Source organism: Orcinus orca, chromosome 7, assembly GCF_937001465.1.
Source record: "Orcinus orca chromosome 7, mOrcOrc1.1, whole genome shotgun sequence".
NCBI lineage: Eukaryota > Metazoa > Chordata > Mammalia > Artiodactyla > Delphinidae > Orcinus > Orcinus orca.
Window position 1 is genome coordinate 29,265,320 of NC_064565.1, and position 12,481 is coordinate 29,277,800.

General features: G+C 40.3%; 1 protein-coding gene across 1 annotated transcript; it reads right to left on the reverse strand.

Annotated features, from left to right (window-relative positions):
* Positions 1 to 6,566: 6,566 nt before the first annotated feature.
* Positions 6,567 to 8,251, reverse strand: LOC101281709 (short/branched chain specific acyl-CoA dehydrogenase, mitochondrial-like). Its single transcript, XM_033414337.2, has one exon. The coding sequence runs from the start codon at positions 8,183 to 8,185 to the stop codon at positions 6,887 to 6,889; it is 1,299 nt and encodes a 432-aa protein (XP_033270228.1). The 5' UTR covers positions 8,186 to 8,251; the 3' UTR covers positions 6,567 to 6,886.
* Between the last annotated feature and the right edge of the window lie 4,230 nt (positions 8,252 to 12,481).

Consider the following 12,481-nt stretch of genomic DNA (forward strand, 5'->3'; position numbering starts at 1 on the left):
TTTCCAGGCAGCTCCTTCTCCATGGTCCCAGGTCCTGCCGGGCACCCCTAGCTCTTGGAATCTGGTAGTACCAAAGCCTTCCTTTGGGCCCCAATTCTGGCACAAAACAAGACTCCCCGATGATGCTAATCTCTGGATGCTTCACAGTTCCTTGTTTTGCCCTTTCAACTCTTCCAGCACAGGAAATGAAAGATTCACATCACTGGAATATTTAAAACTGAAACTGTCTTGAGATATAATTAGAAACGGGGCTTCCAACAAAGTCATCATGGATCTGTCTCTTTCTCCCCATTTCTGGACCCTGCTGTGCTCTGTTTGCATTGTCTTCACCATCAGGCTAGGTCTTTCTACACAGCCAGAAAGCTGATTGTTGGTTGGCCTAAGTCTACACCCTTGCAGTTCATAATCCAAATGAAAAAGAGATTCCCTTTTCCAAAAACTCTGTATTAAATGTCAAGGTCGAGTCTGACTGATTTACTGGAGCTCAAGAGAATTCAGTTCTCTGATTGGTCTTGGTCATGGGGTGTAGAGGGTTGCTATTCCAGCCTCATCAGAGGTTCACTGAATGAGGAGTACTGGTAACTCGAAAGTTAAGGCATTTTAGACAAACAACAAGCACCGAATGTTGGGAGATGCTGAATGTTCTCCATTTGCCCTTCCATATCCATTCTTCATCCTTTCTGACCCAAATTTATGTCCAGGAACCTGATCTCTTTGACCTCTATCCCCTGTCCTCCTTCGTCCTCTGGCTTTCTGTTGAGTGCTGCCAATGGAGCACATTGCCAGGTGATGGGAAAGCAAAAGGAAAGAGCCTTCAGGATGTGTATTTCACCCCACCCTGCCAGGCAGTGATCTGCAGGTGGCCACATCCCTCACTACAACAGCTCTTTATTGGGCACTCTCTCCTACTCACATGTTCTACAGTGTTCTCCCAAGAGCTGCCACTGTCCTGCCTTCATTAGGGTGGTAATGGCTTTCACCACTGTTAGTCTCTGGGTGCCTCACTACTCCTGGTGGGTTCCCTTAACTCTGTCCACACACTAAATGGCCTCTTCTTTAAACTCCCTTCAATTACTCTTTTAAAAAAAAAAAGACTTTTTTAAAGAGCAGTTTTATATTCACAGCAAAATAAAGAGGGAGGTACAGAGACTTCTCATATACCCCCTTCCTCACACATGCATAGACCCCCCCCATTATCAACATCACCCCAGAGTAGTACATTTGTTACAGTTGATGAACCTACATTGACACATCATCATCACCCAAAGTCCACAGTGTACATCAGGGTTCACTCTTGGTGTTGTACATTCTATGGGTTTGGACAAATATGTAATGACAGGTATCTACAATTGTATTATCACACAGACTATCTTCACTGCCCTAAAATCCTCTGGGCCCCACCTATTCATCCTTCTATCCAACCCTCACCCCTGGAAACAGCTGATCTTTCTACTATCTAAATAGTTTGCCTTTTCCAGAAGGCCATATATTCAGAATCATACAATGTGTAGTCTATTCATTGTGATTTCTTTCACTTACCAACATACACTTAAGTTTCTTCCATGTCTTTTCACAGCTTGATAGCTCATTTCTTTTCAGCACTGAATAGTATTCCTTTGTTGAGATATCCCATAGTCTATTTATCCATTCACCTACGGAAGGACATCTTGGTTGCTTCCAAGTTTGGGCAATTATGAATAAGCTGCTATCAACGTCCGTTTGCAGGTTTTTGTGTGGACACACATTTTCGGCTCCATTGAGTGAATACCAAGAAATGTGATTGCTGGATCATAGGGAAAGAATATGTTTAGTTTTGTAAGAAACTGACAAACTGTCTCCCCAAGTCGCTGTACCATTTTTCATTCCCACTGGCAATGAATGAGAGTTCTGTCACTCCACTTTCTCACCAGCATTTGGTGTTGTCAAGGTTCCAGTATCTAATAGGTGTGTAGTCATATCTTCTTCTTGTTTTAATTTGCACTTCCCTGATAACATATGAGGTAGAACATCTTCTCATATGCTTATATGCTATCTGTATATCTTCTTTGGTGAGGTGTCAATTAAGGTCTTTGGCCCATGTGTTGTTTTCTTACTGTTGAATTTTAAGCAGTTACTCTTTCTAGCATGCCAACTGCCCCCAGCAGGGATCTTGTTGGTGAAATTATTATTTCCACATCATAGCTGAGGAATCCAAAGCTTCAATATTTTCAGAAGCTTGCTGAAGATGACACAGATAGAACTGGCCAGGATTAAAACTGAAACTCCAGTTTTAATCCCGGTAGACTTTGTCTACCTTCAAAGTCTGGATTCTAAAATAACAGTTTCTCTCCTTTTGACAGATACATAAACCCTAGAGCACATACCTCATTGTCATTCACCTGTTCTGACTATACAAATAGGATGGACCTGGCAGACAGAGCCTTTGCCTCCTACAGCCAAAATGGCTCATATGTTAAAGGGCAAAAGGGAATACAATGGAGAATATCACCCCACCTACCACTTATGATGGTTGATGAACCCAGTTTGGCGTTTTTATTTTGTTTGTACATGTGCTCAAGTTCTCATCGTCTGTGGAGATCTGGGACCTTTGTAAGTCTGTACAAAGCGTAAGTTTTGCAGTTATAATTCCCCCCCTCTCCTTATACATTTCTGAGAGTAAATTGCGAATTAACTCATGAAAGAGTAAAATTCTCGGTCTTATCTTGGGGGAAATATGTAGTTTTGTGTGGAGGAAAATAGGGGTCCGTTGGAAACTTGGTCTGAATGAACCTCAGTCCTTTGAGGAAGGTCAGCAATGGGTACAGGATTCATGAGAGGCACCCTCAGTGATCCTCAGCTATAAATGTAAACATTTTTTTTTAAGTTACATGATTACTTTTAATTCTTTACCATAAAACTTGCTCCAGCACCAAATTCATGGAAGTATAATTCAGCAATGTAAGTGCCCAAGCCCTGGCTTGTTGTCCGGGGCTTCCAGACATACAGTGTTTGGAAGGCACAAAAACAAATGTGTAAGGGTAAACCAACACAGCTGATCCAGGGTGCTAAAGTTCATTCCCTTCTCACTTCCTTTCCATGATATCTCCTTACCCAAATGATGCACAAAAATGCATTATGAAATTAAGAAGCTTAAGAAATTAAATGGAAAATCATAGCAGGAGTAAACTGCAATTAAAGGCATAGGCAGGAAAGAAAAATGCATCTGAGATTTGACACACTGGGATTCAGCTCAGCAAAGCAAGAAGGAAAATTGGGCCAGCCAAGTCCTGCTGAGAGAGAGAGCTGCTTTCAGTTCTGCATCGTCCATTTATGTGACGAATCACAGAAGATCCGATATGCAGGAGAAATGAGCAGTGTGGTTTGTGGGAAGAATCTAACACAACGAAGTATTTGCATGCAGGCTAAACACTGACTTGGAACGGCCAAGGAAGACAGAAGCTTTATTTAATGACAGGGTAACAAAAAGGAAAGAATATATACAAAATTATAAAAATCTTATTTCTTACAAATAGACACGCCCCCAAGTTGGAGAGACTTTTCAAAAGCACAAATTCACAAAGGAGACAAGTTTATTTTGAGGAAAGTTTAGAGCAGAGAAGGATGGACAGAGGCTCTTTGTGGTCAGAGTCTGCTTTGAGAGGGGACCCTTGTCTCTCAGCGTGCTGGGAAGTCATGGTGCCCCACAGATGCAGCAGCAACGATCTTGCATTTTCTCCTAGAAAATTCCAGTCACCTCCCAGAGCCTTCACAGGTAGTGAAGATGACCTCTGAAGGTTTATGTTTATTTGTTTTGCTGCAAGGTTGCAGGCTCCTTTGTAGCCTATGAGCACCCTGAGAGCAGGGACAGCCTTTACTCATCATTGTTCTTTTTTTTTTTTTTTTAGAGTAGCAAAAGTCTCCAGTTAGTGCTTTATTTTTTCATTCTCCATAGAATACTGGTTTTGTAACACTGATTACAGTCTGATACGTACCATTACAACAAAAGTTTCACTTTATGAAAGATCAGCAAAAATACATCAGCAAGGATATAACTAGTGCATTTACTAAAACACAGCATAATCATAAAACCAAGTGATCACACACAATAATCTTTACATTTGACATACCAGCTACATCCTAGGAGAGCCAGTGTGTTTGGCAGGTGATTGATATATGTAAGTAACGACACTGATCAATCTTAACACTTCTGAAATGTTAATTCTTTATCAGTTAAACCTAAAATAAATCAATAGAGTATTGAAACATAACAAGGATGAAATCCAAAATTTGTTGAACAGAGACAGCAGTAAACAGTAGGAAGAGCACTGAATTGGGACCTAGTACATTTGGATCCTTGTCTTATCTTTGGCCTTGGATGGATGGATGACCTTGGGCAAGTATTCTGGGTTATATGAATCCTTCACTCTTAAATGAGAGAGTTGGCTGGATGGTTCTCTAAACTCTTTCTAGATTTAGCTTTCCATAATTCTAAAATCTTTGACACCAATTCATTTTTGTGTTGTAAAGTGAAACGTCTAACAATACTACCTTGGCAGTTGGGTTGAGTCCAGCTCTGCCACACAAATACGACTTGTTGCTTGTGTTCAAGTCTCTTCCTTCTGAGCCCCGTGACAGCCCTATCCTCAAATTAACGAACAGTAATGACAGGTTTCAGGAGGTAAACAAGCTCGTCCTCCACTAGACACAAACTCAAGACCCCCAAAGTCATGGTTATTAAGAGAAGCTATAATGGAAGAACTATGGGGACAACCCACAACATCCTCTTTGGTAAACGGTACAATAACACAATTCAGTAATAGAAGGCAGGTACAGATATTAATTACAGTACATAATTAATTTTCAACTGTTATTTGTGAACCTGTACAAAAAATATACACACAATTAGAACTGTATCAATATGAACTATAAATTCAAGGTCTAGATGTACATGGGAGCCTCTCTCATGCTACTAACCTGAAAGAGGCTTATTGTAGTTTCACGTGTTTGTAACTCTACAGGAGGAAGCTAGGATTCTTTTTACTAACCGTTGGCTTCTATTCCGTTACCTGAAAAGCCCACCTCTCTCGCATAATCACAGAAATTAAAGATGTCCAAGCCCCCCTTTAGGGCATTTCCTCCAACCCCTACTTTCCTTATCAGATTACTGTCTTTTTGTTCTAAAACACTGAATGACTGGCTTCCATCAGCCCTATCTGAAAATCAAGTAGACTTTCTCTCTTTTGACCTAAGGTCTAAATTTGTCCGTATTTCTTCCTAATATTTTAATGTAATTCCTGTCTCAATCGTATTTACACAATTCTGAATATTTAACTATGGTATCCATTATAGAAATTAACCCAATTCAATGAACATGAATGCGCAAAGCAAAATTACTTTGAAAATGTCAAGTTTTCTTAATAAGCATTATCCTTTCATTAAAGTACTAAAGTGCTTCCCTTTTGACAGCAGTGATTACTTTAAGCAACTGTATGAGCCTTGAAACATTTTCCAACACCTCTAACCCATGCCCCCTTCCAGAAAATATAAAACACTCACCTTTCACTGTCCTCCTCCCTCCTGAGGGGACTGAGGACCTGTACCCTACAAGGTCTCTCTGATTGAGAATCCCTGATACTGAAGAAATGGCATCGCCAGCCGTCTATTATGTTGAGCTTTGCCTTTCCATAATTTGACTGTAAAACAACAGATTTATTTTTGCCTTCCCAGAAATGTCATTTTTTCTATTACCAAATATGCTTTTTGAACTCCACAGCTCCCTTCTATCCCTCATTCCTTACAAGATTTTAATACACTTCTTTATGGGGACAAGACATCTCCTCTTGAGAATCACTGAACCAAAATATAATTTCTGAATTACTATTCATGATAAAGCTCAATAACTAAGTTTGAGAAAACAGTATTCAATTTAAAGACAGAAAAAAATAGATATTACAATATTGAGTATATTCTAATTATTAAACAAAATTATTTAAATTTCATACTTGAAAACTAATGTAGAGACTTGTTTTTAAAATGATCTACTGGGGCTTCCCTGGTGGCGCAGTGGTTGAGAGTCCGTCTGCCGATGCAGGGGACACGGGTTCGTGCCCCGGTCCGGGAAGATCCCACATGCCGCGGAGCGGCTGGGCCCGTGAGCCATGGCCGCCGAGCCTGCGCGTCCGGAGCCTGCGCTCCGCAACAGGAGAGGCCACACAACAGTGAGAGGCCCACGTACCGCAAAAAAAAAAAAAAAAAAAAAAAAAGATCTACTGAAACCATAATGAAATGCACCTTTCATACCATAATGAAATGCACCTTTCATACTGGTCAATTATAGTAGCAAATTATATTGCTTTCCTTTGTTGAAATGCTTTCTTTGATTATATAAACTACAGAGTTATACCCTCCATTTTCCACTCATTTTCAGATATTCAGAACTAAAACTTTTAGATTTTTCTAAATAAATTTTTATCAGTTGCTACCTAGTTTAGCAACTTAGAATCGAATCTATTTCTTCTATAGAATTGCCAACTATCACAAACGTCTCTCTGACTGATGCACAATGACAGGGATATAAAATACCCATGTCTGCAAGAAATACTTATATTGTCTTTATTTTTCCAAATTCCAATACAGTGAAATTCTATATACCCTGAAGCTAAAATGATAATGCACATAGAGTTTTAAAAATAGTTTTGGAGAAAATACGGATGTATTTCTTCCCAAAATTTAAAAATGATTTTCTGCACCTAAGTTAAGCAGATTGGAAAGAGGAGACAGGAAAGGTCTACCTCCAGATCCAAGGTGAAGGGCCTAAATAAAATCGTTCAATGCAGCCCCCAACAAGGCACAATAGTTTAAAATTTTACACCAGTGACACCAGGGAGGGGTCCTACTCCCGTGGCTGTCAGTATTCTGAATCTATGCGCTTTGCAATGGTGTTCAGCTGCATATTTGAAGTTCCTTCATATATCGTACCAATCTTCGCATCTCGGAAGTATTTTTCCACGGGGTAATTTTTGGTGTAGCCTACTCCTCCCATCCAGTCGATACATTTGCCAGTTATTAGGCCCGCAATCTCTGATGCATAGTACTTGGCCATAGATGATTCTTTAATGAATGGCCTTCCAGCTTCTAAAATCCTTGCAGCGTTGTATGTGAGTAATCTTGCAGCTTCTAGCTGGGTGGGCATGTGAGCCACTTGGTGCTGGAGCCCCTGAAAATCAAATATTCTTTTGCCAAATTGTTCCCTTTCTTTAATATATGGAATAGTGTGGTCAAAACATCCTTGAGCCAGTCCCAGCATCTGTGCAGCAATTCCTATTCTACTTTCATTAAGACCCCCGATGGCGTACTTATAGCCATGTCCAATTTGTCCCAGGATATTGGCTTCTGGAACCTTGACATTTTCAAACGTTAATGGGCAGGTAGAAGAAGCTCTGATTCCCATTTTATTCTCTGGTTTCCCTATATGAAGGCCCTCAGTATCACGATCTACCAAGAAGCAGGTAATTCCTTTATACCCAAGAGTAAGGTCTACATTTGCCATCACCACGAAGAGCCCGGCATCCTTGGCATTGCTAATCCACATCTTTGACCCGTTGATGACATAATAATTTCCCTTTTTATCAGCTTTGGTCTTCAAAGCAAATGAATCGCTACCTGCTCCAGCCTCTGAAAGGCAGAAACTTCCCATTTGTTCTGTAGCTAGCTTGGGCAAATAGATAGCCTTCTGTTCTTCTGTTCCGTATTTTCCAATTAGCCTGTTAATTATCGTGTTCTGGATGTCACATACCAGAGCCACAGACGCATCAACTTTGGCTAATTCCTCTATCACTAGGATAGAGGAAAAAAATGAAGCTCCTGTTCCTCCATATTTGGTGTCAATTTCAACACCCATCAACCCTTGTTGAAATAATCCTCGTATTACTGATTTTTCCATTTTTGAATTTTCATCCATTTTTGAAACCAAAGGAGCAATCTGTTCCTGGGCAAATTTTTTAACTGCGCTCTTTATCATCATCTCCTCATCTGTAAATGTTTGCAGAGGGGCATAGGGTTGTGCCTTATTTGTTGTTTTGAGTCCAGCTTCTGACTGGGAAGATTTTAGGACATGAGGAGGATTTTTCCAGGAAGACAGGCAAATTGGGAAGTTTCTTCTTAGCAGCGCGCAGCCGCGTAGCAGCCGAACCGTGGCTCCCTCCATCTGCGCCCCAGGACAAGCTCCCTGAAGAATCCCGGGAAGCGGCTCTGGCGAGCCTCCGGGCCGCACACCAATCATCATCATTGTTCTTTATTCCTTAGCTTTGTACCTGGACACACAGCAGGCATTTAATAAAGTCAGTTCTGTTGACCTAATTTTTTTCTCTCTCTCTTATTCCTCTTTTAAAATTGAAATATAGTTGGTTTACAATGTCTCTGGTGTACAGCAAAGTATTCAGTTATACATATGCATATATATCTATTCTTTTTCAGATTCTTTTTCATTATAGATTATTACAAGATATTGAATATAGTTCTCTGTGCTATACAGTATGTCTTGTTTATCTATTTAATATATAGGAGTGTGTATCTATTAATCCCAAATTCCTTATTCCTAATTTATGTCCCTAATTATGACCTAATTTTTTTTTTTTTTAATTTTTTAATTTTTTTTTTTGCGGTACACAGGCCTCTCACTGTTGTGGCCTCTCACATTGGGGAGCACAGGCTCTGGACGCGCAGGCTCAGCGGCCATGACTCACGGGCCCAGCCACTCCGCGACATGTGGGATCTTCCCGGACCGGGGCACAAACCCGTGTCCCCTGCATCAGCAGGCGGACTCTCAACCACTGCGCCACCAGGGAAGCCCTATGACCTAATTTTTAAATGTCTATATTTTTCCTCCTTAGGAAAAAGACTTATACACACACACACACACACGTTTTTGTAAAAATAAAAATTAATAATAATGGTAAATCAAAGGCAATAAAACATTCATTTATGCTAAAATTTAAAAAAAGAAAGCTCAAAGTAAAAGATTAAAATATAGAGAATCTACAGAAAAACACAGACCCACAAAGCATATTTCTTGTCTCCATATCGTGATTTTTTTTCTCTTTAACATGGAGAACGAGGTAGGATTTCTAGGGCCCGCATTTTCTGTTGACTACTGAGGACCATACTTTCTTTTCTAATCAGAAACTCAGCAATTAACCATACATGTTCTCGTCACTAAATAAACCTTGCTTATCATTAAACAAATATAAATTATAAAAAGGAAGGCAGTGTAGTAGAATAAAGTGTCCTCCCAAAACGTATGTGCACCCTGAACATCAGAATGTGACCTTATTTAAAAATAGAGTCTTTCTAGATGTAATTAGGAAGTAAAAAAGAATCTTGAGGTGAAATCGCCCTGGATTTTTTTTTTTTTTTTTTGGCATGGTTACAAAGACTTTATCAAACTATTTCAAATGTTGGCATTTATGTATTCGCATGTATACATAAAACAATTACATAGAATCTTCAGGTCACTGGGGTGCTAATGTGGTATACACATGAGCCTGGCAGGGACTCAAGTGAGACCAGGCTTGGAGGCACGGGGCTTTGAAAAACTGGACGTGATTCTAAGGACCTGAGAGGAGTACGGTGAAGAGGAAAGGGCATTTCAGGGGTTTGGCTTAAGTCCACTGCTCAGAGCTCCACCTCAAGCTCCTTTTCCGTCTTCAGGGGGAGGAGACTCATTTTCAGACTGTAACCCCACTACACAACAAGCCCGGTCCCTAAAGTCTTCATGTGGCAAACACACCCAAGAATCCACTGGACCTGATCCTTACAAATATATTTATATCAGAGAAAACAAGGCACTTTGGGAGCATGACGGCTCACTCTCCTACACATACATCATTCTAAACAGAAAATAAAAATTGCTTAGTTTCTCAAGTGAGTTAAGTGAGTAAAGTTAGTACAGTAACAAAATTGTTCCCTAGCCCTTCCTGAGGCACAGGATGAGATGCATCTCTGGGTGACACCTGGTCCCCCAGGTCAGGTGAACCCCGGTAGAGCTCAAAGCCCCCAAGAAGCCTGACCTCTCTCCTAAGCAAAAGCCCCTGGCCTCGGGGGCACTGGCCCCCTCCTCAAGCCCCGAGGTCAGGTGAGAGGGGTTGCACTGGGCGACAGGCTGACAGCAGAGCTGGGACACGGTGGGAATGCTTAAGCAGCGTCACTAAAGCCACAGAGACCTCAGTCTGTCCGAGCTGGTGCTGCCGAGCCAGGGGATTGGCGCCACAGGAAGAGATTTCACATTAGCCCTGACAACACCGCCTCTGCTCTGCGGTGACACTGGCCAGGGTCGTTTCTGAGGACGCTCGAGCTTCCGTTGGAGGCGAGGTTACCTGGATTTTAATCCTAAATCCAAGACAGGTGTCCTTAAAAAGCAAGGGAAGGGCACAGAGACATAAGAGAGAAGGCCATGTGAAGACAGAGGTGATACAGGAGTTGAAGAAGTGTGACTGCTTGGTTTATCTCTACATAAATACTTCCTGCCCAAGAAATGCCCCATCACCCTCCTCTACTACCACCAATATTTCATTTTTATTCAGACTTTTCAATCCTTTAGAAGTGTTAGATGAAATTCCAGACTTTGTTCCTGGTTTGAATTGAGTTATATGCTAGGTAGTATCGGTGTCCCGGGGAGGGAAAGGAGAGCTGAAGTAGATGCCCCCTTTCCAAATCTGTACCACCCAGAGAATAATATTCTGGGTTTTTCTGACATGCTTCTCTAGGGTGATGACGCTAAATGTCCCTCACAGTGTCACTTCTCATTCCTAAATGAACCCACTTTATTATGTCTCAGGAATCAAATTTTCTGATTAAGTCTTCCCTTTGCTCCTGCTGAATTGTAATGACTTTAGAATGACTGCCCTTCTTAGGTATGATTTGATTTCACTGTGGTGGTGGAGGCTTTAGGTGGGGAGGACTAGATACATGTGTTGTGTCTTACTCCTCCAGGAGATAAAAATTAATGTTCAGAAAATGTGGCCTTTCGAGGGACATGGCTGTCAACTATAGTTAATCTTATGAGCTGATTCTTTTTTTATATATATATAATTACAAGGTGAATACAAAAAGTGTTTCTAGTTAAGTACTGTTATTTTTGAGACATAAGATCTAGGCTTTGGAAACTGGAGCCAAAATTGTCCTAAGACCTGAATTACCTGATGAGATGGGCTAGTTGTCACAAAAACGAAATATTTTATTTTCTTTGTTTTATCACATTTATACCACAACTGAGAAACCCTGACATTTGCAAATATATGTTCTTGCTCATAACCACACATACACATATCTTACACATAATTATTTCAATATATCTTCACTTAACAGATGGGCAAACTGAAGCTCAGGTGGGTTATGGGACTTATCCAAGCCTACACAGTTCATTAATGCCTTTAGCATTAATGAGGAGCTTAACAGAATACCTTAAGCTCTTGTTTCTCAGGCTTTTAAAACTAATACTCCCTTCAGATAAACATAAAGGTTTTGTGAAGTTGCATGGGGTTTATTATAGACAGCTCCTCTCCCTTCCCCCATACTTCAGCTCCTTTACAGTCACTGGTATAATTAGAAAATGGCTTATTTTCTGTGTACACTAGTCAGATTGAGCTTTTATTTTTCTGTGGTTGAAAAATAGATTTATTTTCAAATTTATATATTCTACCCTGATCCTTGCTCCATTACCCTCAAAACATGAGTTAAGAATGGCATCATTTTGGGACTTCCCTGGAAGTCCAGTGGTTAAGACTCTGTACTTCCACTGCAGCAGGTGCAGGTTCGATCCCTGGTCGGGGTACAAAGATCCCACAGTCCATGTAGCATGGCCAAAAAAAAAAAAAAGAATGATAGTATTTTAATTACAAAGTTCTCTGGTTACACTTAAAACATGCTTTTTATTTATAAATGTTGAGGTGAGGCTCCAACTTGTACAGACAGCCTCTGAAGAATGTTACAAACATGTGTGAACTTTTTAAATACCTTAGCTCTACCTTTTGGTTCTTCATTTACATCTGTCCCTAATTCAGCCCTGTGCTGGAAGCCTCTTCAGAGTAAGCCAAGCTAACATTAGGCCTTTAAAACAGTTGTTCTGAAGTGTGTTGTTTAATTTCCACATATTTTTAAATTTTCCAATTTTCTTCCTGCTATTGATTTCTACTTTCATACCATTATGGTGGTAAAAGATACTTGATATGATTTCAACCATCTTAGATTTGATAAGACTTGTTTTGTGACCTATCAGATGATCTGTCCTGGAGAATGTTCCATGTACACTTGAGAAAAATGTGTATTTTGCTACCATTGAATGGAATCTCTATATATGCCTCTTAGGGCTATTTGGTATATATTGTTATTCAATACCAATATTTCCATATTGCTTTTTTGTCTGAATGATCTACCCATTGTTGAAAATGTGGTACCAAAGCCCTTTACCGCTATCTGTGTCTCCCTACAGTTCGGTTAATATTTG

Coding starts and splice junctions, on each gene's coding strand:
- LOC101281709 (XM_033414337.2), bottom strand. CDS start 8,185: ATGGAGGGAGCCACGGTTCGGCTGCTACGCGGCTGCGCGCTGCTAAGA.